The sequence below is a fragment of the Diceros bicornis genome, chromosome 1 (genome assembly GCF_020826845.1).
Source record: "Diceros bicornis minor isolate mBicDic1 chromosome 1, mDicBic1.mat.cur, whole genome shotgun sequence".
Lineage (NCBI taxonomy): Eukaryota > Metazoa > Chordata > Mammalia > Perissodactyla > Rhinocerotidae > Diceros > Diceros bicornis.
Genome location: NC_080740.1, coordinates 37,993,645 through 38,018,897, shown reverse-complemented (window position 1 = coordinate 38,018,897; position 25,253 = coordinate 37,993,645). Strand labels below are relative to the sequence as shown.

At 39.2% G+C, this 25,253-nt stretch overlaps 1 protein-coding gene across 1 annotated transcript in view; it reads right to left on the bottom strand.

The window, feature by feature from the left end:
* LVRN (laeverin) overlaps positions 1-25,253 on the bottom strand; it is a 78,144-nt gene that overhangs the window by 45,363 nt on the left and 7,528 nt on the right. The window contains exons 2-4 of the mRNA XM_058538862.1: positions 6,869-7,011; positions 5,746-5,885; positions 2,423-2,549 (exon numbers count right to left, since the gene is read on the bottom strand). Of these exons, the coding sequence (XP_058394845.1) occupies positions 2,423-2,549; positions 5,746-5,885; positions 6,869-7,011 (410 nt within the window). The remainder of the gene's footprint in view (positions 1-2,422; positions 2,550-5,745; positions 5,886-6,868; positions 7,012-25,253) is intronic.

Sequence of the window (25,253 nt, the reverse complement as noted above, 5' to 3'; positions counted from 1 at the left end):
TTAAGTGATTCTACCAAGAGTTAAAGCAAAATAGGAAATATTAGTTTATCTTTTTCTTAAAGATCCCATAATAAATAAACTCCTTATTTTAATCATCTCTCTATCAAAATGCAATTTTGATTGAACACCTCCTATGTGTGCTCATAGAGTAACATTGGTTGAGATGCTATGAAGGACACCAAAAAAATGCCAAATACAGGCTGACCCAGTAGCGTAGTAGTTAAGTTTGCATGCTTCACTCTGGCAGCCTGGGGTTCACCGGTTCGGATCCTAGGTCCAGACATACACACTGCTCGTCAAGCCATGCTATGGCCACATCCCACATACAAAATAGAGGAAGATTGGCACAGATGTTAGCTCAGGGGGAATCTTCCTCATCAAAAAAAATAAAGTGCTAAATATACCCCTGACTTCCAGGAGTTGATAATCTAGTCAGAATTTACATGGAACTACTGAATTAATTGAATGTATTTATTCCTCTCACCAAAAAAAAAAGTTCACTATTTACCACTCTGAGAGAAGCACTGTCATAGGCTCCGAGGGTACAAAGGAAAAGACAATCCCGATCCTGATCCCAAGTTACCCTTGACCTAATAGGAAAACAATTAGGATCTAGGAGATCAAGGGCTTGAATGCAGGGGTACACGGGATGCTGTGGAAGCATAAGAAAGGGAGTCAGGGAAAGCTTCCTGGACGAGGCAGCACTGAGTTGAGAAATGTAAGAATCAACCAGTTGGGTGAAAGGCATTGCAGGATGTGCAAACTGCATGTGCAAGAGCCTGAAGAAGAGGAGAGGAAGATGAGGGTGTAGGAGAGGTCAGAGACAGTACCAGAGCATCCTTCCCACTCTGAGGAACTGCCAAAAGCCCCAAGAGGTTGGCAAGAGACGCACTGTTGTAAAGACAGGGTATGAAGTTCGACCTTTATCCTCAGGGCAATAGAAGCCACAGAGAGGTTTTAAAGAGGACAGTAACATGATCGGATTTTGCTTTGGAAAGATCCCTCTGGCTTCAGTGTGGAAAATGGATTGGAGGGAGCAAGAGGAAAAGTGGTGGAACCAGACGAGAGCTGTTATGGTAGAGATGTTAGTGATGCAAACTAGGGAGCACACAGGGGGATGGGAAGAAGTGGATGGAGGTAGACGTAATAAGGAGGTGACTAATTGGATGGAGGAGATGCTTTGATGAACAGGGTATCAAGAACAACTCTGGACTTCTCTTTATCTAAATAAAGATAAATGGAACTTTTCTTGCCTAGACAAGGGTCATCTTGAGATCCTCCAGCCACAGACGTGCCAGAAGCTTGGTCTCCATGCCCAGGTTCAGGCTGCCTCCAACTCCCAAAATGACAGCTATTACCTCCAGGATCCCTGAGTGGGCCAAGGCTCCCATTCCTTCACTCCCCATTCCTCCTTAGCCAGAAGGATTGAGCTGCAGAGCCCCTGGCTTCCTGGGGTTCAGGAGGCTTGAGCTCCCACATATTTACTCCCCACCTTCTTCCACCATCTGCCAGTATAGGCAGAGCATCCTTTTTCCAAGACTTCGACTAACATGTCAGAGAAACAAAATACATTTACATGATACCCTCAATTTAGAGAGAAAAAACATTGAACAACTTTCTGAACTGAGTGACTCACACAATTTTAAGGACATACTGTACAGATCTATGAGAGATAAGATGTTTACATATTTCCTCGAGGATCATATTATGTTCACACATGATTCCAATTTTATACAACAAAAATTCACAGATGGGACCCCCTAGTCCTAATCCAATGACTCATGGCTAAAGAATATTTTTTAAGAAACCAACAAAACTAAAAGCAACAGGAGTAACTCACACGGGCTTGCTAAAAGGATCCAGAACATTGCATTGCACACTTGTGTTATGAAAGTGAAGGACAGAATGCAAGAGAGAAGCCAGGGTCTGGAGGATGTGAGGCTGTCAGTGAGTACCCAGAAGGGATCTAGAGGCTGAGAGCGGGGCCGGCCCAGTGGCTTAGCGGTTAAGTGCACACGCTCCACTGCTGGCGGCCCGGGTTCGGATCCCGGGCGTGCACCGACGCACGGCTTCTCCGGCCATGCTGAGGCCACGTCCCACATACAGCAACTAGAAGGATGTGCAACTATGGCATACAACTATCTACTGGGGCTTTGGGGGAAAAAATAAAATAAATAAAATTAAAGGCTGAGAGCTCTCTGAGCATGTGCTGGGCACATGGCACCATACAGAGAAAGAGCAGATGGGCCTCTATGTGTTCAGGAAGGTGGGGGACATAATGATGGGAGGCCAGTGGGGCTAACTCCAAAATAGCAGCTAAAGGGTGACAATGGTCCTTGGAGGCTCATTTGCATATCTTTTGACCTCAACCCAGGGCCCCCATAATAGGAAATCAATTGCATTGGAAGGGAAGACACCTCACCTGTTTTTGGAAGAGGGTAACTAATATTATATAAATCTTCCATAAAAGAGAAGATGGGACCTGTGATGTTCAAAGCAAAGTCTGCATATCCATTCACGATAGCATCTTTCCGGGCCCAGATGCGTATCTAAATCAAAACAATTAAGCAGTGATTAGGAAAAGCAGTAGTGATTTTCGAAAGTGGCAGCCTCCCTGCTTCAATTCCGTGATGCTCTAGAGCCAAAGCCTTACCTTTTCAGAAGAAGCTACATAATACAAGGTTTAAATGTGTACATGTATTGAGAAAAGCCCAAAAGGCTATTCAGTAGGTTGTGAACAGTGGTTCCCCTGAAATTGTGTTCTCTCTCTCGTTTAGAGTAACACGTAGAACTTCTGCAATTCAAAAACAATTCTCGGAGTCGTATCTACCCCCACAGAAAACGCAGACTCTATATCACAGTAAAAGGGCACCTTGGACCCCTGGTTCCCTCTTCAAGACATATCTCCAATGATCCAAAATAGATTTGTGCAATGAGTGGGGTTATACAGTATGTCACATATTAAACAAATTTGAATCATGCAAGTTGAAAATGGTTCGTTACCGAAAACATTAATAGTCCCATCTTATTTTCAAAATTTGAAATAAGGTTAATTTCCCTAATTTTAAAAAGTTCGTCAGAAGTCTTATGATTTTACAGTTGTTGAAGTAAGCGAACTACATTCCCTGTTTATGACACTTTCACTTTACTAGGTAAAAAGAAATCCCTTCCGTGTTTTGTTAGTTTAAGGTAACCGTGCTATTGTTTGGGCACTTGGGAACTTACATGTGAGACTTTGGTGACTAACTTGTTATTGTTTTAACATTTATTATTATTTTAATAGGAAATCATTTATCCCCTACAACAACACCATATAAGCACTTATAAATGGAGTTGCTGGCGTTAATGCTAAAGAACATGAATGAAACTCATTAACCCTGGAACGAAAGTTAGAGATGAGGGAATTAAAATAATTGTCCTGATGTGAGTACACTTAATTTGAGAAAGAGCTCTCCGCAAAGCATTAGAGAAAATGCTAAGAAAAAAAAAGCAGCACAACAATACTTGCAGACTGTTGCACACCAAGAACACATTCACCTTACTTTGCTTTTATTTTTGGTAGAAAATTTGTCTTGAATTACGTGAGGTCTTCAGGAATGCTCCCCTTTCACAAAATGCAACCACGTGTTTTTGAAGCCTCCCGCCTTGATCCCCTCATTCCTGTGGGCGGCCCCCAACATGCTGCAAAGGCCTCATTCTCCTGGGAAAGAGGGGCCCAGGACTCAGCCCTGCCCCTACACTACACTTACCCTCCCAACTTCAGTTCTAACTTCGGAGGCTAAACCAAAGCCCACACTACTGAGTGGAAGGAACAGTCACCTCTCCCCACATTCAAGAGAATTTCTGCTTTTTAACTGTAGCCTTTTGGAAAATAATGGTAATAACATTTAACGTTTGTATGTTAATTTTCAGTTTATAAAACTCCTCCCATAAACTACCATTCTATAAGACAAAAGGGAAGCAAATAATGGAGATTTCAAGCTGGGTAGGAGAACAGGTGGCCCCTGGCAGGGCAGCAAGGAACACAAACCGGTGAGGAACATTTTGGAGATGCAGCCACAAAGTTCCTTTGAAATCACACCTAGTCCACCAGTGTGTTCTTGGGGACACCTGAGACACAGCAGACCTCACCATCTAAGAGAGGAATATCTTTACACATGCCCATGTGTGCTAAATTCTACTCAAGATACGTTATTTCCAGCCTTGTTATGTGTTTCCTATGTTTATCCTCATGCTATACATTAACCGCATGTTCAATTTCACTAAATTTTTATCTCTTACTTAATGAGCAATTTTTGTATAGTCTGGACTCTATTCCAAGAGTACGTTCTGGTTCCCCTGTAGAGTATATGGTGGACTCCTTCACTTTGTAGAGCTGAGCCATAGCCAAATGCAACATTCCACTGATAAACTCATCCCAAATTTCAATTTTCTGGCTAAGAACATTACTTTCTCAGGCATGCTCCATTTCCTCTTTGCTTCTGTGGCAATTGGCTTTCTTTTCAGGGTGATCTTTCAGGAAGAAACAGATTTGACCCTTTTACAAGAATTGTTTACTGTGAAGCAGCATTGAGAGCAACAAGCCACTTGAGATGTGGATGCTGACGGACCACCTTGGGTCACTCATTAGCTCTGGGGCCCACTCCTTCATGCCAGTTATAAAGTATGTGCTTCCAAATCATGCCTGAGAAGATTTATCAATCTATGTCATGAACGTGTGACTTGGCCAATGTTCTTTCTGTGAATACCAAGGATCTACCAGTGATTATTCAATAAGGAAAATCAGGCTGAAGCCAACAGCTAAGGATGATAACAAGCTGTTGTTTGCATCTAACACAGTTTTATTAATTCATTAGGAGGAGTAGCTTTGAGTGATTCTCTCTCTGGTGATAGACTTGGCTTATCCACAGCTTCCTTGTCCCCACAAGTCAATGGCATGAGCCTGGAAGATCTCGGGCCTCAGGCAGCTGTATGGCCTGATTTTCCTCAGCTCCGTGAGGCTGATCTGACTAGAAGGAACTGGGCCTAAGGCACTGGCCTTACTTACCTCCACACTGCGGTACAGGGAGTGAACCAGTACATAAAGTACCGACACAATAACCTTGATATTTTCCTAAAGGATGATTATGTAATGAGGGTACAATTGGGTGAAAACTAGGTATTTCAGGACAGATCACCTACTTTATACAACTCTGGGGAAGTGCTGCGTGCCCAGAGTTGAGGACCCCAGCAGGCCTGCTTCTAGATGGGGGTGACATTTAACCCACGTGCGCCATTTCAGCCATAGCAGTTGTCCCAGCTGGTGTCTGCTTTGGTTGTTTGGGGCCCGTGCCATACTCGTTGCTGACATTTTGAGTATCAACCCAGCTTCAAGGCTGCATTAACAGTGTAGGCTGGTAAACAGCAGGGAAACCTGAGCTTCGAGGTGTTAGTGTGGCAGCTGTCCCTACTCTCTCCTGTCCTCTGAGAGGCAGCAACAGCCTGGGAGGAGGGGCTCAGAACCTGTCTTGAGTCAGCTTAATGTGCAGCCTTTCCATAGAGACCCCTCCACAGAGCTGCAGTGGGAATTGTTGTGTCCCTTTCTGCAAAGCCACACTAAGAACTTTAACAGGGCTTGAAAAAAGTATGAGCAAGAACCAGGAGGTAGTGGGATATGTAGGCATAACCCCTGGATGCAGAAAGCATGGATGAACAACGTGCAGCCATACAAATAGTACCCTTACCTGGAGAATCTTCCTTACTCACCTCCTGGCCCCTTTCGGTTCTGTTGACATGGTCACAGTCACATATAGCAAATGCTACTAAATAAGTTGGCATGAGGGGAGTGGTATAAAAGGTGGTAACAGTCCATTTGCTTCCATTCACGTCTTCTTTTTCAGACTGACCTAGAGAAATTGATTTTAGTCCAAATCACTGTAAACTTAAGCAATAATATCTACCTTTGAAATAACTTGTCAAGTCGATTGTCACCTCTTCTTAGCTGTAACTATCGCTGTTATGTAGGAGCTGCAGGCCCAGTGTTGTTAGATGTTCTCAGTTTCCAAGGAAGTAAGAATTTTGACTTTTATGAGAAATCTCTGACTTTTTAAAAGTTGGATATTAATTCAATCAAAAGAAAAAAGTCACGTGAACCAAATAAAACACATCTGTGCACCAGATTCAGACTAAGCCCACTAGCTCGTTATCACTAATGATCAATAGCTGAAGCCAAAACTAATGGGCAGAGGCTGCCAATGTATAGGAGCAGTATAATGTCTCCAGCTTCTAGTACAAAAAGATGAGGATTTACCATCTCCAAGATGTGGGTGCTGACACATACCCCATGTGACTATTCTCCCTAATTATAATACACTACAAACACAGCGCCTAGAAAAGCTAATGCTATAAAAGCTACTTTTGCTGTTGTGGTTAGTGCTGTCATGTTGATTCTGACTCCTAGCGACTCGGTGTACAGCAGAGCAGAACCCTGCCCAGTCCTTTTGTGCCATTCTCTCACCTTCTGGCGCTGTATCAGACAATGCTTCACTGCTATTGTAGGGTTTTCATGGGGAAGTTTTTAGAAGTGGGTGGCCAGGACCTTCTTCCTAGTCTGTCTTCATCTGGAAGCTCTCCTGAAACCTGCCCACCATGGGTGACCCTACTGGTATTTGAAATACCAGTGGTATAGCTTCAGCATCACAGCAACATGCAGCCACCAAAGTATGAAAACCAACAGATGGGTGGTATGGTTCCCTGACCTGGAATTGAACCAAGGTCACAGCAGTGAGAGTGCCGAGTCTTAACCACTAGATCACCAGGGCTGGCTACGTATATATATAATTAACATATAAAAATATATATATGTGAGATGACAGGAAACATTACTTACCTAGCTTTGGCATGTTGGAAAGGGCCACATAACTTGGGTGATGAATAATTGTAATATTAAAAGTTGTCTTCAGAGCTGGCTCATCAAAACAAGGGAAAACATACCTGGCAAATGTTGGTTCCATATGAGATGCTAACAGCGCCCTGAAATACATTTTGGGGAAAAATCTATTTATTTATATCTCAAACCAGTGGAAGTGAAAAAAAAATAGATTGAGGGATTATGGCTCATAATTATATGCAGGAAGGAGCTAGAATGTTTTCTCCTCATCTTGCTCACTGTCCTCTCATAACTCACACACTTCAATTCTCACTGCCCGTTAGAATTCTTGTAAGACCTAAAATACAAAAGAACTATTTAATTTTCAATCACAAAATAATATTTACTTCATTACATCATATACCTTTAAAACCTTTTACAAACAAAATGGGAACAACTATAACAAATATGCATCACCAGGCTTTTGAGAACCAAGTATCTTTCAAGCTAGGATTACTTCTTTGGGAATGGTCTATTACTTTCATCCTCCACCAAAGTACAAGTCAGCTGAAGAATGTCCACACTTTTATCTTTTCCTCACATGTTCTCTCTTCTTCCTGGTTGAAAACTTGCAAAAAGTTTTATTTTGCACACCCCTGGGAGTAAACAACATGGGTACATGCCAACTGAACGAAACAACTTTCATTTACATATGGGTAGATTTATCAAGTCCCTACTGCTCCTTCCCCCATCTGCATGGAAAAATATGAAAAGTGACATTATCCCACCGTGTGCTGGTGATTTATAGGGGAAGGCTTAGGGATAAGAGTACCTTGAACAAACAAGGAGATTCTCAGGTCCACCCTCTGTAAACACTGCCAGAGTTTGACAAGAGCTTGTATCCTAAAAGACAACTTTTTCCCCAAAATAAATCTGTAGTCTCATTATCCCATTTTTCCTAGACTCTATGACCTGGGAACCATTTTTAGATGACACTTGTGGATGATAAATTCCTGTTCCCTTCTAAGGTCCTGAGACTTAATGCTCTGTCTCTGATGCATTTATTCTTGTTTCAGGCCCAATTCTTTTTTCTTTTTTGGTGAGAAAGATGGGCCCTGAGCTAACATCTGTGCCAATCTTCCTCCACTTTGTATGTGGGACCCCGCCACAGCATGGCTTGATGAGCACTGTGGAGGTCCGCACCCAGGATTCAAACCCGCGAACCCCGGGCCTCTGAAGCAGAGAATGCGAACTTAACCACTACACCACTGGGCCAGTCCCAGGCCCAATTCTTAGATAAATAAAAGGCAAACTCAATAAAGATCTCTTGAGAGAGTATGGCCCACCCCGCCTCTGTGAATTCTTCCTCCACCAGGATAGGGCCCCTGCTCACATAAAAGTTCACATAGCTTTAGGAAGGACACACAGAACTGTCAGCACATTCAAAAGCCTCTGACAGTCAGCTCATTAGAGGCAGTCATAACTTCAGTGTAACAAACTATAATTTTCAACAAGCCAATTTTGTCTTATTTGCTTTTTTCCACTTTATTATACTCTTGCTTGCATGGAGGCCTGTAGACTCTGACACCAGCCACTTTGGCTGCAAGACTCTGCTTAGTCTACTACCAAATGAGCAATCCTGAACAAGTGACACATTCTTGCTGAGCCTCAGTTTCCCCATCTAGAAAATAATGACACTATCAGCCTCTTATTGCTGTGTCAATGCAAATAATCCATAATCAATCTATAAATCAAAATTGGGGTACGTTTATTATTAGCCAATTTGAGGATGATAGCCAGGGAGAAGTTTTCCATCAAAGGAGGAAGCTCTCCGAAGAAGTGGGGTGTACAGAGTGGTTACATACTGTCTTGGAACAAAGACAGGAATATGACACATACGACAGAATATCTCTTTTACTACTATCACAAGATGCTTAGCTAGCACAGCAGGTCAGTGGTCACAAGGTGAGCACAGCAAGTGGGTGGTCAGCAGGTCAGTGGTCACGAGATGAGTTAAAACAGGTCAGTAATTAATCCTTAGTTTCTGGGAAGAAATGCTTATCCTTAAAGAAATGCTGATTTGTGGGGAGACAACATCCCTATCTTTAAGGGCATCATTCTTGGCTTTGGGAGATTGTAAATGTTTGAAGCAGATGTACAATGCATGCTCAGCAGGCCACGTCAGGCCTTTCTGGAAAAACAAGGTCAGGCCAAGTTAGTTTTAAACCAAATGGCTTCCTCATGTACTCCAACATATCCTATTGTTTTACATTTATTCATCAGCTGTTTGAGCTTTCATATTATTAGTAACTAAATTTACCAATAAATGACCTTTGAATTCTCCTGTATTCCTTCCAATCTCACAAATTGTTCGTGGAATAGATGAACTATAGAAGAATTCAAGGAGGGATAAGTTACAGAGGAGGGGTGGAGGGTTGGTAATCACTAATTACCAATGCATCTTAAAAGGTCCCAAAGGTCACAGTTGACCTCAAGCTGAATATGAACCACGTTTGTCTCCTTAACAAATTTTAAACTACCAGAAGTTAGGGGTTATGTATTTTTTTTCTGTACCATTTATAATACTTGGCAAAAATATGAGTTCATAATAATTGAATAAGTATTTTCTCAGCCTTGGAGGTACTATAAAATAAAGGCAGATTGATATTAGTATATTCAAAAGAATACAAAGTATTTTTGCAGAGTTTGTTACACTGGCATTTGTTTGTTTTGTAGTATTGGTGGCTATCTTTAAAATGTATGGGATAAAGTAGAGAAGAATCAAGTAATTGACAATATAGTGGAAAGAATATTGAGCAGCGAGATCAGTGACCTGGGTTCCTGTTCAGGATCTGCAGTGTAAATAGAGTGGTGCAACTTTGGGAAAATTGCTTAAACCCTCTGGACATCCATTTCTGTAAAATACAGGGATGGGACTAGACGATCTCTAAATCCTCTTAAAGCTATAAAAACGATTCTAACAGGGATGAAGATATCCAACAAGATGGAAGAAAGTGGCCATGACTGAGTCATCTAGGGTTGGGAGAAACCGTCCCCCTGGAAGTTCACACATGGCCTTCAGGACATCACTTTTTCATGCTAATATATTGCCATTTGTACAAAATGTCCTACAATTTCAGAGGGCTCATGGAGGTCCAGAAGAACATTTTGTACAAATGGCAGGATATCAGCATGAAAAAGCACATCTAATTATATAATACATCCTTATATATTTGGAAAGCCAACAAATGCTATTGTTTTTGTAACAGAAACTGTAGAAAGTAAAGCTTGATAATATCTTCTCCACTGCTATGACTGCACAAAGCATATGAATCTCAAGGACTTTGCAAGGTGGGGAGGAGGGGGAAAATCAGACTCTGCATGGAAGGGGGAAACTTTTACGCTCATCAAAAGGGACTACAGGTTCAAAAAGTCTAGGAGACACCAGCTTAGAGAGTCACCACTCTACCAAATCAAATTTCAAGCAAGTGCTTCCAATACCATGACTCAGGTCTCCAGAGAAAAACAAAAGAAACTCTCTTGGATTTTACTCAACTATTTCCCTCCCTGGTTTTATACAAACAAATAAAAAGGGAAAAATCTCTACAAGACACAGCCTTTCTGGACTCAATCTTAACTGCAAAGGTCTGGGCCAGCCAGCAGCACACACGATCTGGTTGTGCCACATCTGGAGACCAAAGGCTGGTATTTATTTCCCTTCTCTCTCTGCTTTGGACTCAAGCAGCCCTGTAAAAATATCCTGACTTCAGAAAATAGAACCATCCATGCCCTCTCCTCCCTTCAAACCTCACTGAAACACGCTATTATGGTGCCTATGAAGTCTGGGTTTAGAGGGGTCAGCTGCGGAGGGAGTTATTTTGGGAGACTTTGTCTCCTAGTGGCTCCGTATTGAAAAGCCACCTTTCCTGCCCTCTTGAACAGCCAGAGAATCATGGACTCACTACTTTCTTGTGCTGGAAGAGGTTTTAGCAGTCAAGACCACATGATGTCCTTGGGAGTCCATCTACTACCGTATAAAGATATCCACTCAGTAAGGTATTTCTTTCCAAATTATTTTATGAACTCCGTATGCCTATAGTTCTAGTTAGCAAGTGCTGAATAACATAGCTGGTCAAGAATTAAATAAGACTCTTTGGAGAGTTGTCCCCCCAATTTTTTTTTATACAATAACACGCTCAGAAATCAAAATGTTTATAGTAATGACAGATGTTACACCACTCAACTGTGGTTTAAGGATTGGCCCATGAATCATGTTTGTTTATGACTTGTGTAATAGGATCTTAAAGCTGACGTTTCCACCAGGCAACAAAACATAGCAGAAGTAAACTTCCAAAGAAAGGTGCCAGACCATGTCATGAAGATTTTCAAAGTAAATGGCCTTGAGAACCCATGGGCCCCTCTTGGGCTTCTCAGCTACATCAAGGTCATAGAAGAAGGGTCAAGGAACAGAGAGAAAAGAGATCAGAGAAGAGATTTCTTGGTGGGAGAGGAGCATTGTTTTGCCGAGCCCTCAAGCTCTCAGGGAGTTGGGAGGAGCTACAAGCTTCTAACCCTGAGCTAGAGGGAGAAGATCCCTGGAGAGCAGTAGAAGTGTTTCCGGAAGATGAGAGACAGAGGCTGGTGCTCAATTCACTCTTGAGAAAGCTGACACTGACATTGGCCGGAGTCTAACTCCTGCCAAGTGGGAAGTGAAAGGCAAGAGAACTGAGTGCTTTGGAGACAGCACAAGAAGAGTGCTGCTGCCTTGGGACCCACGTCAGTCCCAGGCCAGGGATATATGAGTGTTCCTTGGAAGAGCTGTGGGCCCTGAGACACAGAATGAGCCAGTATGAGGACTATCTTGGGTTCTGTCCAATAGAGCCACCTGGAGGAGGCTAGAGGAGTTTGGAGATGCACTACTCGATGTCTAGGGGCTGAGGAAAGCGTCACAACTGACCATCAGAACAGAAAAACAGGAGAAGCATCCTGCAGTGTTAAGGGGATTGTAGGAGAAAGAGAAATAGTGAGAAAACTCTGAGGAGTCCAGAAAAATGACATCTCAAGGTAAAAAGACATCTGCTAGACCGGAGTGAGACCAAATGATGAGAATACCGGTTCAAGTAAGAACTGCTCTATGTGTCACCTCTCCCTGTCTCCTCCAGTCCCACTGGACCTGGTGGGGCTGAAACAGCAGCTCTCAAATGGAAGTGGAGGACTAGAAACATGAGGTGGAGAAAGGAAAGGACCACTACCCTTTCTCTTACTGCAGGCTTCTCTCCTGAAGCCAGCCCAAGCGTGGGGAAGTGAGGGTGGAGGAAGAGCAAGGGAGATTTGACAGTAAATTAAGTTTAAAGTTTTGAGTATCACACAGGACTGAATTTTCTAATTTTTGCATTTGGACAGTGTTTGTGACTTAGTGACCACAGATCATCTCTCACCTAAGAATGAGCAGGAAATTGTAGGCTGCTAGAGTATTCGTGCTGGAGCAGGAAAGATGACCCCAGAGACTAAATTGTGAAAGGACAGTGGGAGAAACATGGTTGCTTTTTCACTGAACTATGAGGTATGCTTTTTCAATATACTAGTTACACTTGTTTTTAAAAGATACAAAATTTAAATCTTTGACAAGCAAAACCATGACTCAGAGAAAACTGCTCAGCCACATGAAATATGTGGGTTCGCCACCTCTTTAGGATAATGAAATGACCTCTTTTCTCTGTGACACCAACAACATCATGTGCCTGGCACTTGAGTTCACTGACCTTGTTTTGAGACTTCTAAATTCTTTCCTAATATTACTCAAATTTCTCTCTTGTGTGTCACACCGCCAGGACTGTGCCAGATTTCCCAGCATAAACAGCGACTGGAAGGAAGTCTTTTTCAATTCTCTGTTCACTCTTTCTACACCTGCACAAACTGATTGATTTTGATCGTGCTGCTCTCACCTTAATTTGACCCAAGTAAAGGTCCTAATTTTCTCCAGCCATTTCACACTAGCAAGCCACTCCCTTCTCTTGATTTTTCTATTTTCATTTCTCTAAATACCTCCATATTCTATCTTACCTTTTATAAAGAAAATGGTATGATCAGAAATGCAAGAAGTATTCCTAAAGGCCACTTTGAACAAGAATGGGATTATATATTCTCTCTTTCATTGAATTTCAAAAGTGGAAGAGACCTTGGAGACTCCCACCATCTTAATTTACAGATGTAAAAGCTGATACCCTGGGAGATTATGCAACTGACTAGATAACTAGTAAGTGGCAGGGATGCAGGGTTCCAGCTCCCTAATCTGGGGTCCTTTCCAGTGCACTGCCTACTTTGAAGTACATAATATAACAAATACTAAAAGAAAACTTAGATATCATAGAGATGACTGAGAATTAACTTTATAATTATTAGCATTACCAAATCTAGAAATTATGAGACTTCTGTTTTCTACCATGGGCTAGAATTAGCATTCTGCTGAAAACAACTAAAAAACCTGACAAAATATATAAACCAAACTGTTTTCAGACATTAGATAACAGGAAGCATAGGCCTATGATTCCCAAGAGAAGGGAAACAAACAAGGTGAACATTATGATCACCCTGTTTTTCTACTTGGAAGCAATTTCTGAACCGCAGCACAGGGAAAGGGAACTGACAAAGAGTTCAGTGGCCTCACTGAGTTAAGGTGACAGTGACAGGAGCTCAGGGAGACCAGGATAGCTAGAATTTGCAGGGCAGAGTATAAGAGAGGAGTATAGTTATGCAGAGGAAGACACTCGGAAATCTGCATAGAATCTCCTTTGAGGCTTTGGTCAAATATTAAGCCGCACTTCATGAGGTCAAGCAAAGAAAAGTTGTTGGGGAAAGAATAGCTACCAGGGCGGGCAAAGCTGAACAATCCCCAGAGCTCACATAGCGCTAGGAATTGTTCAAATTTCCACAAGCCAGAGTACAGAAATATCCAGAATATATGGCTTTTTCAACAGAGAACAGAAGGGCAAAGCCTGAGTAGCAAGCTAAAGTAGCCCTAGATTAAAGGCAATTTTAGATCCACTCTCAAAGGGCTTAAACACAAGCCTCAAGAGATCATATAAGGATCAAGAGGATCACCAAGTAACTTACATGCCTATCCAAAAAAAGCCAGCATTCATTAAAGCAATAGAACAAAATACAGCACCTGCAACATAAAATACAAAAGGTCAGGCACTCAATAAAAAATGAGAAAATGCCCAAATACTTGGAAACTAAATTGCACAGTTCTAAATAACCCATGAATCAAAGAAGAAATCAAAAGGGAAATTAGAAAGTATTTTGAACTGAATGAAAATAAAAAAACAACATAACATCATTTGTGGAATGCCACTAAAGCAGTAGCACTAAACGCCTGTATTAGAGAAGAAAGATCTTGAATCAGTGACCTTGCACCCGCCTTAAGAAAATAGAAAAAGAAAAAGAAATGAACACCCAAAGTAAGAAGAAGAAAGGAAATAATAAAGAATAATGCATAAATCATTGAAATAAAAAACAAAAACAATAGAAAAAGTCAATGAAACAAATAATTAGTTCTATAAAAAGATTAATAAAGTAGATAAATCTCTAGGCAGACTGATCAAACTTATTGGCTATTAGAAGTGGAAGAGACCTTGGAGAGCCCCAGCCTCTTAATTTACAGATGTAAAATCTGAGGCCCTGGGAGTTTATGCAACTAGTTAAACAACTAGTAAGTGGCAGGGGTGGTACCAGAACCAGGGCTCCAGCTCCCCAAAGAGAGAAGATACAAATGACCAATGTCAGGGTTGAGAGAGGTGACATCACTACAGATTCTACAGATATTAAAATAATAATAAAAGAATATTTTAAACAACCTTATACTTATAAATTTGATAACTCTGATTAAATAAACAAGTCCCTTGGAAGACTCAAACTACCAAAGCCCACTCATGAAGAAATAGATAAGCTAATAGATAGCCCTATATCTATTAAAGAAACATAATTTGTAGTTAAAAAACATCCCACAAAGGAGTTCCAGGCCCAAGCATTTACTTCATCGGTAAAATTCAACCAAGCATTTAAGGAAGAAATAATGCCAATTCTACACAAATCCTTCCAGAAAATTAAAGCAAAAGGAATACTTCCAATTGCCCAATCTGGCCTTAGCCCAGGAAACCCAAAGCACTCCAACCATGGGCCCTAATAAAGGCATGTGCCCCAGGTCCTATTGATCTCAGCCTGTACCCTGTTTTGACCTCCCCATGTGACCCCTCAAGTCGTGCCATGTACTTCTTCCAGGACCTGTGAATAATAAACTTCTCTATTTCAATTCCCTTGTGGTCTTTTGTTGAACCATGGCTCACCATCTAACACCTGGGTGGTCTCCTTAACAAATGTCAATTTAACAAAGTCACAACAAGTATCAACAAAAAAGCTACTAAAAGACAGAAGTGAATTTAGTAAAGTTATAGCATACAAGAGCAACATACAAAAATTAACCAGCAACAAACAATTGGAAATTGGAATTTAAAAAAATACCATTTATAACAGATTTTAAAAATGAAATAGGGATAAATCTGACACAACAGGCAAAATATGCACAGTTAAAACTATAAAACCTCACTGAGAGAAATTAAAGAAGACATAAATAAATAGAGAGATATACCACATCCATAGGTTGGAAAATTCAATATTTTTAAAACTTGAATTCTCTCCCAATTGTTCTACAGATTCAACACAATCCCAATCAAAATCTCAGCAGACTTGGTTTTTGGGTAGAAATTTACAAGCTAATTCTAAAAATTCATATGAAAATGCAAAGGACCTAGAATAGCCTAAAAAACTTTGAAAAAGAAAACAAAGTCAGTGGATGAATACTCCCTGATTTCAAGACTAGTTATGAAACTATAGTAATCAAGACAGCGTGGAATTGGCATAAAGATACGCAAATAGATCGATGGAAGAGAATAGGCAATGCAAAAATGTACCCTCATATATGAACACCTGATTTTTTACAAAGGTACAAAGACAATTCAATGGAGAAAGAATAGACTTTTCAACAAATGGTGTCAGAACAGTTCAATTTCCATATGCAAAAAAAATTGAACTTCAATCCCTACCTCACACCATATACAAAAATTAACTCAAAATGGATCATAAATCTAATTACAAAACCTAAAATTATAAAACTTCTAGAAAAAGAGATAGGAGAAATTTTTTGTGAGTTTGGCATAGGCAATGTTTTCTTAGATAACAACACTATACGGCTGATACATAAAAGGAAAAATTGATGAACTGGATTTCATCAAAATGAAAAACTTATGCTCTTTGAAAGACACCGTTAAGAGGATAAAAAGACAAGCCACAGACTGAGAAAATATTTGCAAATTACATATTTGAAAAAAGACCCTCTCAAAATTCAACAATAAGAAAACAAACATGAAATAATGGGCAAAAGGTTTTAACAGACAATTTATGAAGATACATGGCAAATAAATATAGGAAATGATACACAACATTATTAGTAATTAGGAAAATAAAAATTAAAACTGCAATAAGGGGCGAGCCCAGTGGCATAGTGGTTAAGTTCACATGCTCCACTTTGGTGGCCTGGGGTTTGCAGGTTCAGATCCCAGGCACGGACCTACGCACCATTTATCAAGCCATGCTGTGGCAGGCATCCCACATATAAAATAGAGGAAAATGGACACAGATGTTAGCCCAGGGCCAATCTTCCTCAGCAAAAAGAGGAGGATTGGCAACAAATGTTAGCTCAGGGCTAATCTTCCTCTACAAAAAAAAAGAAAAAAGAAAAAAAAAACACAAAAAACTGCAATGAAAACCGCCTATTAGAATGGCTAAAATGAAAAAGCCTGGCAATACCAAGTGTTGGTGAGGATGTGAAGCAATTAGAATTCTCTTATACTGTTGACAAAAATGTGAAATTGTCCAACTCTTTGGAAAACGGTTTTTCAGTTTCTTAAAAAAATTAAACATTCACCTACCATATGATCCAGCCATTCCACTCCTAATTGTTTACTCAAGAGAAATGAATTCATACAAAGTCTTGTACATGAATATTTCTAGAAGCTTTGTTTATAATAGCCCAAACCTGGAAACAACCAAATGTCCATTAACAGGTGCATGGATCAACAAATTGTGGTATAGCCATACAATGGAATGCTACTAGCAATAAAAAGGAATTGATGAACATCCTTGAACACAAGGATGAACCTCAGATTAATTCTCCTGAGTGGAAAGAGTCAGACATGAACAAGTACATACTGTATTATTCCATTTATATAAAACATTATGAAATGCAAATTAATCTATAGTTATAGAAAGCAGATCCATGGTTTCCTGGGGATGAGGGTGTCATGGTGGTGTAGAAAGGAAGGACTATAAACAGGCACAAGAAATTTTGGAGTTGATGGATATGTTTATTATCTTGATTGTGGTGATGGTTTCACCACAACATATGTATACATAAGCCAAAACTTATTGAGTTTTACACTTTAAATTTGTACAGTATATTGTATGTCAATTATACTTCCAAAAAGCTGTTTAAAAATTACTATAAATACAAAGAAGCAAGAAAATGTGCACTATAACCTGGAGAAAAAGAAGTTAGAAACAAAATGAAAATTGACAGAGATGATGAAATTAGCAGACAAGGATGTTAAAACAGTTATAAATATGCTTAATATGCTCTAGGACATAAAGGAAAACATGAACATAATGAGGCATAAAATGAAAGATACAAAAACGTAGAAATTTTAGAGATAAAAAATGTAATATCTTAAAAATTTTACTGGATGGGATTAAAAGCAGACTAGACACTGCAGAAGAAAAAAAGATGGAATTGAAGACAAAACAATAGAAACTACCTGAAATAAAATACACAATGAAAAAATATTGAAAAATTATGAAAAGAACTTCAGTGATCTGTTAGATAATGTCAGGTAGCCTAATAGGTAATTAGAGTCCCAGAATAAAAGGAGAAGATGTAGGGGACAGAAAAAATAATTTAAGAAATAATGGCTGAAAGTTTTTTCAAATTTGATGAACACTATAAATCCACAGATACAAGAAGCTCCTTAAACCTCAAACAGGATAAACTGATGATAACCATACTGAGGTAAGTAAATCATAATCAAATCACTGAAAACAAGTAATAAAGAGAAACTCAAAAACAGAGAAAAAAGGCAAATTACATATAGAGGAACAAAAATTAAAATCCATAGACTTCTTTTCAGAAACTATGCAAGCCAGAAGACAATAAAATAACATCTTTGAACTGCTGACCTTAAAAACAACAACAGAAACAAACCTGCCAATCTAGAATTTGATTGTCTGGTATTTTCACCCTAAGCATCTTCACCACAAACACGTTTGCCACAAGCATTTTTGCTGAAAACATTTTCACAGCCTAACTAATTGACCATAATGCAATTTTACTATAAAAGATAAAATAAATGGTTGACAGTATGTTTTCATTTCCATCTTTTGGTAATTTTTGTAACATCAAATTTATTGAATTTTATAGCAATTTTGCTGTAAAAGATACACATATATCTTTGCCATAAATAAATAAATAAATAAATAAATAAATGTATACATATATATCTTACAAGGATAAAAATCAACAAGGAGACAAAAAAATTGTATAATATTATGAATGAAAGACTTGGAAGACAAGTGCTTAGGTACAATCCACAAAATAAAAACAGTTACGTGTGCAGTACTGCCATGAATCTACACCATGATTTGTTCTCCTCATTTGGCATCCATCACACTTTTCTTTTTCACTAAAACTTCTTCCTTCATTAAGAGAGGTATCAGTTTTCAAATACTAGGATGCATATTTGTAACTGAGCTTTGTATTGCATTGTGAAATGCAATAGTGTCACATGTCCATTGACAGACGTTCCAAAGTTCTTCAGGAAATGTAGGAAATATAAAAATGGGAGTACTGTAAGAACTTGGTCAATGGAAAGCAAATAAAACCAAACTGACAATTAGCTTAAATACATTAAGTCTGCCAAAGGCAGTTGATTGATTTGTCAATGGAGAAATGAAACCAAAAAGTGTCAACCAGTTATTTCATCTTTTACAGCAAAATTGCCTTATGGCTAATTGTATGGTGAAAATGTTTGTGGCAAAAATTCTTGCAGCAAACATGTTTATGGCAAAGATGCTTATGGGAAATCTACCTAGAACCAAATTCTATACCCAACAAAATATCTTTCCAAAATGAAGGAAAAGTGAAATTTTTTCAGACAAAAAAAAGCTGACAGAATTTATCACCAGTAGACGTGAACTTGAAGAAATACTAAAGTCTTTCAGGCAGAAGCAAAATAATACAACATTGAAACTTAGATGTACACAAAGGAATGAAGAATACTGGAGATGGTATTTACATAGGTAAATAAAAACAATTTTTATCTTGTAAAAATTTATTTAGAATGTTTAAAGCAAAAACAACAATATATTATAGGGTTTATAACCAATGTAGAAGTAAAGTGTGTAGCAACCACAGCACAAAGGAGAGGGAAAATGGAAGGATATGGTTCTAAGATTCATATATAATATGTGAAGTGGTATAATATCATTTAACTGTAGTCTATGGTAAGTTAGAGATGCATATTGTAAATCTTAGAGCAATCCTCCTGCTCTACTCCCCCCACCACACACAAAAAGATATAGCTAATTAGCTGAGTTAAAATTAAATGGAATATTAAAAACTACTCAATCCAAAAAAGGCAAAGAAAGAGAAAAATAGAACAAAGAACACATGGGACAATAGCAAACAGCAAGACAGTAGATTTAAGCCCAACCAAATCAATAATTAGATCAAACGTAAATAATCTAAACATCCCAATTAAAGGGCATAGATTGTCAGACTGTAAGACCTAACACTATGTTTTTGGTAAGAAATTCACTTTTAAAATCAAGACACATATAGGTTAAAAATAAAAGAATAAAAAAAGATATATCATATAAATAGTAATCATAAGAAAGCTGGAACAGGAAGGTGGGGAAAAGATCGCTTGTGTAGAGCATGGTCCTTGCATAGGGCATATTCTTTCAAAAGTGTTGTGTGCAGGTTAGGCAGGGCTTGGCATTTCTAATGTCCATCTGAACTTCAGATTTTTCAAACAAAAGGAAGGCATTTTCTTCACAGTAAACTTAAAAAGATCTCATTCTAAACCTTCTCAATCTACTTATGTCAATAAGAAAAGGAGATGGCCCTAGTACTTTGTATTGTTTTTGTATTGTTTTTCATGGAGTTAGATCCCATGCTTCCCACATCTATCCATACCTTATGTGAGTCTTGCACACAGTTAATGAAGAGGTGAAAATAAAAAAAAAAATTCTCATAACTCGTAATGGTACAGTATCACCCTAATGAAAGAGATTCCAAGGGCTATTTATTAATTGAGATTAGTGTTATGAACAAGGATCTCATGGAAGATCAAGCTTATCTTCAAGGGGTACAAGTGAAACATGGTCCTCTAACATTCTCAGTACTGGTGTAACTAATTTTATCCCTGGGAAGATATTTCAGAAAAAGCCTCCTAATGCTTTTAAAATGGCCAAAGACAACTTGTTAGCCATTCTGTTGTCCAGGGCCATTTGAGTGACTTGTACTTACAAGAAAAAACACAACTTTTTTTTTTTTTTTTTTTTTACTTTCCCAGTGCATCTGTTATCAGATAACTGAGCAACCCTCAACAAGCTGAGTAACTGGCAGTTAGCATAAGCATCCTCTGCAGTAGCGTCCAAAGGTCAGAAGCAACTGACACAAAATATGCTTTTGTAGTACAATGTTTCGTGGAGTCCTTGATAATAATTGTTTGGAAACCTTGGATGAATTAGAATGTTATAAACTCCAGTCATTCGTGTTGGATGAGACATTTATTTTACATGTAGGGGATTATTTGTTAAAAGTTACTTACTGAAAGTCAGATGTGTAAAGCAAACTGTCTTATAATTAACTCTTTATACTCTGGAACTCATGTTCTCACTGATGGTAGAGGGAAAAAAACGAAAGCTTACCAATTAAAGGTTATTTATTGTTACTGAGTTTAAAACAGTCTTATTTGGGGGGATAGTCAATTCAAAGTCCAAATTCCCTTTCAGGGCTCCTTTATTTCCTTAGGACATGAGAACTAAGAGGCTTCCTTTATACCAGATGCCAGATTGGGGAAGAGGAGAGAAGATGGAGACCTTTTGAACGGAGAGAAATTCTTGGATTCACTAGACTAGTGTGACTGCATACTCTTGACTAGTATGACTTGTGAACCATTCCTTCATAACGGTCAAGGCTCAGTGGTCCCCATTGATGACATGGCCCTTACCTGGGCTCTAGCTCACATGGCCAGTCCTGGCTGCAACTCCCTTCAGAACCACACCTTGGGCAAGCACTCAACAGCATTCACTGCAACACAGTTACTTTGATCCCTAGCATGGTGGCCCATCTATAGCTCCCTCGTCAATATCCTCAGGCCATGTGTGAAATTCTACACCCCATGAGGCCTCAGATAAATCACGGGAACCTCTTGAACTATCTAGACCCAATGGCCTAAGCCATTTCTATTCTACGAATTAGAAGCCACACTGGCTGCAGAGCCATGCTGACCACAAAAGAAAGAACAAGGCTCCTGCTCTGAGATCTTCCTTAGGTACTCTTTGGGTATTTTTGCTGCATCCTCCACCCTTCATTATGTTCTACCCTGCTACAGGTAATGTCAGCACTCTGTGATATCTTCTCGGATCTCGATATCATTTTTGCTCTCTCATCCAACAGTCAGCACCTGTGTCTCCTTGTGGAACTGCACTGCCTGCACCACTAAGGAGGAGACTGCCTGAGAATTAACTTGGCCCAAGGGCCAGTCTGTAACCAACGACTTACAGATATCGGGGGTACAAATGCTCCTGCTCCCTTGCTCCCGATGGGGACAATTTTGAGGTATGGCTCACACTCTCTCCAGAACTCTCCTCCATGGGACTTCGATTGATCTCATACCCTGGCTTGGCCTGCTTCCCTTCCCAGTCACACTTCCTCGTTCTCCAGTTGGTTTTTCTTGGGAACACTTCCTAAGAAATTACTTTCACAGGAAAATTCGTCTCAGTGTCATACCCTGTCAGAAGGAGGAGGGTGAAAAGAAAAAACACTTATTATCTCCACTTGTGCTTCTCTCTCTCTTCCCAGCCTTCCTCTCCACATTGGAAGGGCTTTCCACTACTCTCCCTTACTATACAGCAGCTGCTCTTATCAAAGTCAGGGGACACTAAGGCTGGTTCAATATTCAAAAATCCATCAATATAATACACCATATTAACAGTCTAAAGAAGAAAAATCACATGATCATATCAACTGATGCAGAAAAAGTGTTTGACAAAATCCAACATCCATTCATGATAAGAAAAAAAAAAACTCTCACAAATAACATGAATAGAGGGGAACTTCCTCAACTTGATAGAAAATATATACAAAAAAAACCTACACATAACATCATACTTAATGGTAAAAGGCTAAAAACTTTTCCCTAAGATCAAGAAGTCAAGAATGTCTACTTTTGGGCCGGCCCTGTGGCTTAGCGGTTAAGTGCTCACGCTCCACTGCTGGCGGCCCAGGTTTGGATCCTGGGCGCGCACCGACACACCGCTTCCCGGCCATGCTGAGGCCGCGTCCCACATATAGCAACTAGAAGGATGTGCACCTATGACATACAACTATCTACTGGGGCTTTGGGGGAAAAAAATAAATAAATAGATAAATTAAAAAAAAAAAAGAATGTCTACTTTTATCACTCTTATTCAACACAGTACTAGAAGTTTTAGCCAGCAAAATAAGGCAAGAAAAGAAAAGAAATTGCATATGGATTGGAATGGAAGAAGTCAAATGTCTCTGTTTGCAGAGGACATGATTATCTACATAGAAAATCCCAAGGAATCTACAAAAAAAAAACCCTCCTAGATCTAGTAAGTGAGATCAGCAAGTCCCAAAATACAAGATAGACATACAAAACTCAGTATGTCTACATAATAGCAACAAACACACAAAAATTAAAAATACAGTACCATTTACAATTGCTCAAGTAAAATTAAATATTTAGGTGCAAAGCTAACAAAACGGGTATGGGACTTATATGCTGAAAATGATAAAATGCTGATGAAATAAAGCAAAGATCTAAATAAATGAACAGACATTCTGTATTCATGGACTGGAAGATACAACATAGTAAAGAAAGGCAGAAGAAAAGTGGAAGACAAAGATAGGAAAAAAGAACAAGGGCAACAAATAGAAAACAGTAACAAATATGGTAAATAATAATCCAACTAGCCAGCCCTGGCAGTCTAGTGGTTAGGATTCATTGCTCTCATCTCCATAGCCTAGATTCATTTCCCAGTCAGCGAACCACACCACTAGTCTATTGGTTGTCATACTGTGGTGGCTGCATGTTGCCGTGATGCTGAAAGCTATGCCACCAAGTATTTCAAATATCAGCAGGGTCACCCATGGTGGACAGGTTTAAGCAGAGCTTCCAGATTAAGACAGACTAGGAAGAAGGTTCTGGCCACTGACTTTGGAAAAATTGAAAAATTGGCCATGAAAACCCTATGAATAGCAGTGGAGCATTGTCTGATACAGCACTGGAAGTGATAGGATGGTGTGAAAAGACCAGGCAGAGTTCTGTTCTGCTGTACACAGGGTTGCTAGAAGTCGAAATCTAGTGACAGCACTAACAACAACAACAACAACAAATTAATCCAACTATATCAGTACCAATATCAGAAATGAAAGAGGGGACATCACTACAGATCCCATGGACATTAAAAGGATAATAAGAAATATTATGAACTACTCTATGCCCACAAATTTGATAATCTAGAGAAAATGGACCAATTCCTTGAAAGACACAATCTGCCAAAACTCACATAAGAAGAAATAGACAATCTGAATAAGCCTATATCTATTAAAGAAATTGATTCAATAATTAATAACCTTCCAAAACAGAAATCACCAGGCACAGATGGGTTCACTGGTGAATTCTACCAAACTTTTAAGGAGGAAATTATATCAATTCTCTGTAATCTCTTTCAGAGGATAGAAACAGAAGGAATACATCCTAACTCATTCAATGCAGACAGCATTAACCTAATATCAAAATCAGACCAAAACATTACAGGAAAAGAAAAGTACAGACCAATATCTCTCATGAACAGAGATGAAAACACTCTCAACAAAATATTAGCAAGTCAGGGGCCAGCCCAGCAGGGAAGTGGTTAAGTTCGCACGCTCTGCTGCTTTGGTGGTACAGGGTTCACAGGTTTGGATTCCGGGCGTGGACCTATGCACCACTTATCAACCCATGCTGTGGCAGGCATCCCACATATAAAGTAGAAGAAGATGGGCACAGATGTTAGCTCAGGGCCCAATCTTCCTCAGCAAAAAGAGGAGAATTGGCAACAGATGTTAGCTCAGGGCTAATCTTCCTCACCAAAAATAATATATACAGTAGCAAATCAAATCCAACAATGTATAAAAAGAATTATACACCATAACCAAGTTGGATTTATCCCAGGTATGCAAGCCTGGTTCAACATTCGAAAATCAATTAATGTAATCCATCACATGAACAGACTAGATAAGAAAAATCACATGATCATCTGTTAATAGATGCAGAAAAAGCATTTTACATAATCTAACACCCATTCATGATAAAAACTCTCAGTAAACTAGGAATAGAGGGGAACTTCTTCATCTTGATAAAGACCATCTACAAAAAATCTATAGCTAACATCATACCCAATGGTAAGAACTTGAATCCTTCCCACTAAGATCAGGTACAAGGCAAGGACGTCCCTTCTCACCACTCTTTTTCCACATTGTACTGGAAGTTCTTCCTAAGGCAATAAGTAAAGAAAAGGAAATACAAGGTGTATAGATTAGGAAGGAAGAAATAAAACACTCTTTACTCACAGACAACCTGATTGTCTATGTAGAAAATCCAAAAGAATTGACAAAAAAAACTCCTGGAACTAATAAGTGACTATAGCAAGGTTGCAGGATACAAGGTTAATATACAAAAGTCAATTGATTTCCTATACCAATAATGACTAAGTGGAATTTGGAATCAAAAACACAATACCATTTACATTAGCAATGCCCAAAATGAAATACTTAGATATAAATCTAACAAAATATATGTAAGATCTATGTGAGAAAAAATAGAAAACTCTGATGAATGAAATCAAAGAAGAATTAAATAAATGGAGAGATATCCCATGTTCATGGATAGGAAGACTCAATATTATCAAGATGTCAGTTCTCCCCAACTTGATCTATAGATTCAAAGCTATCCCAATTTTAAAATCCCAGCAAGTTAAGTTTGTGGATATTGACAAACTGCTTCTA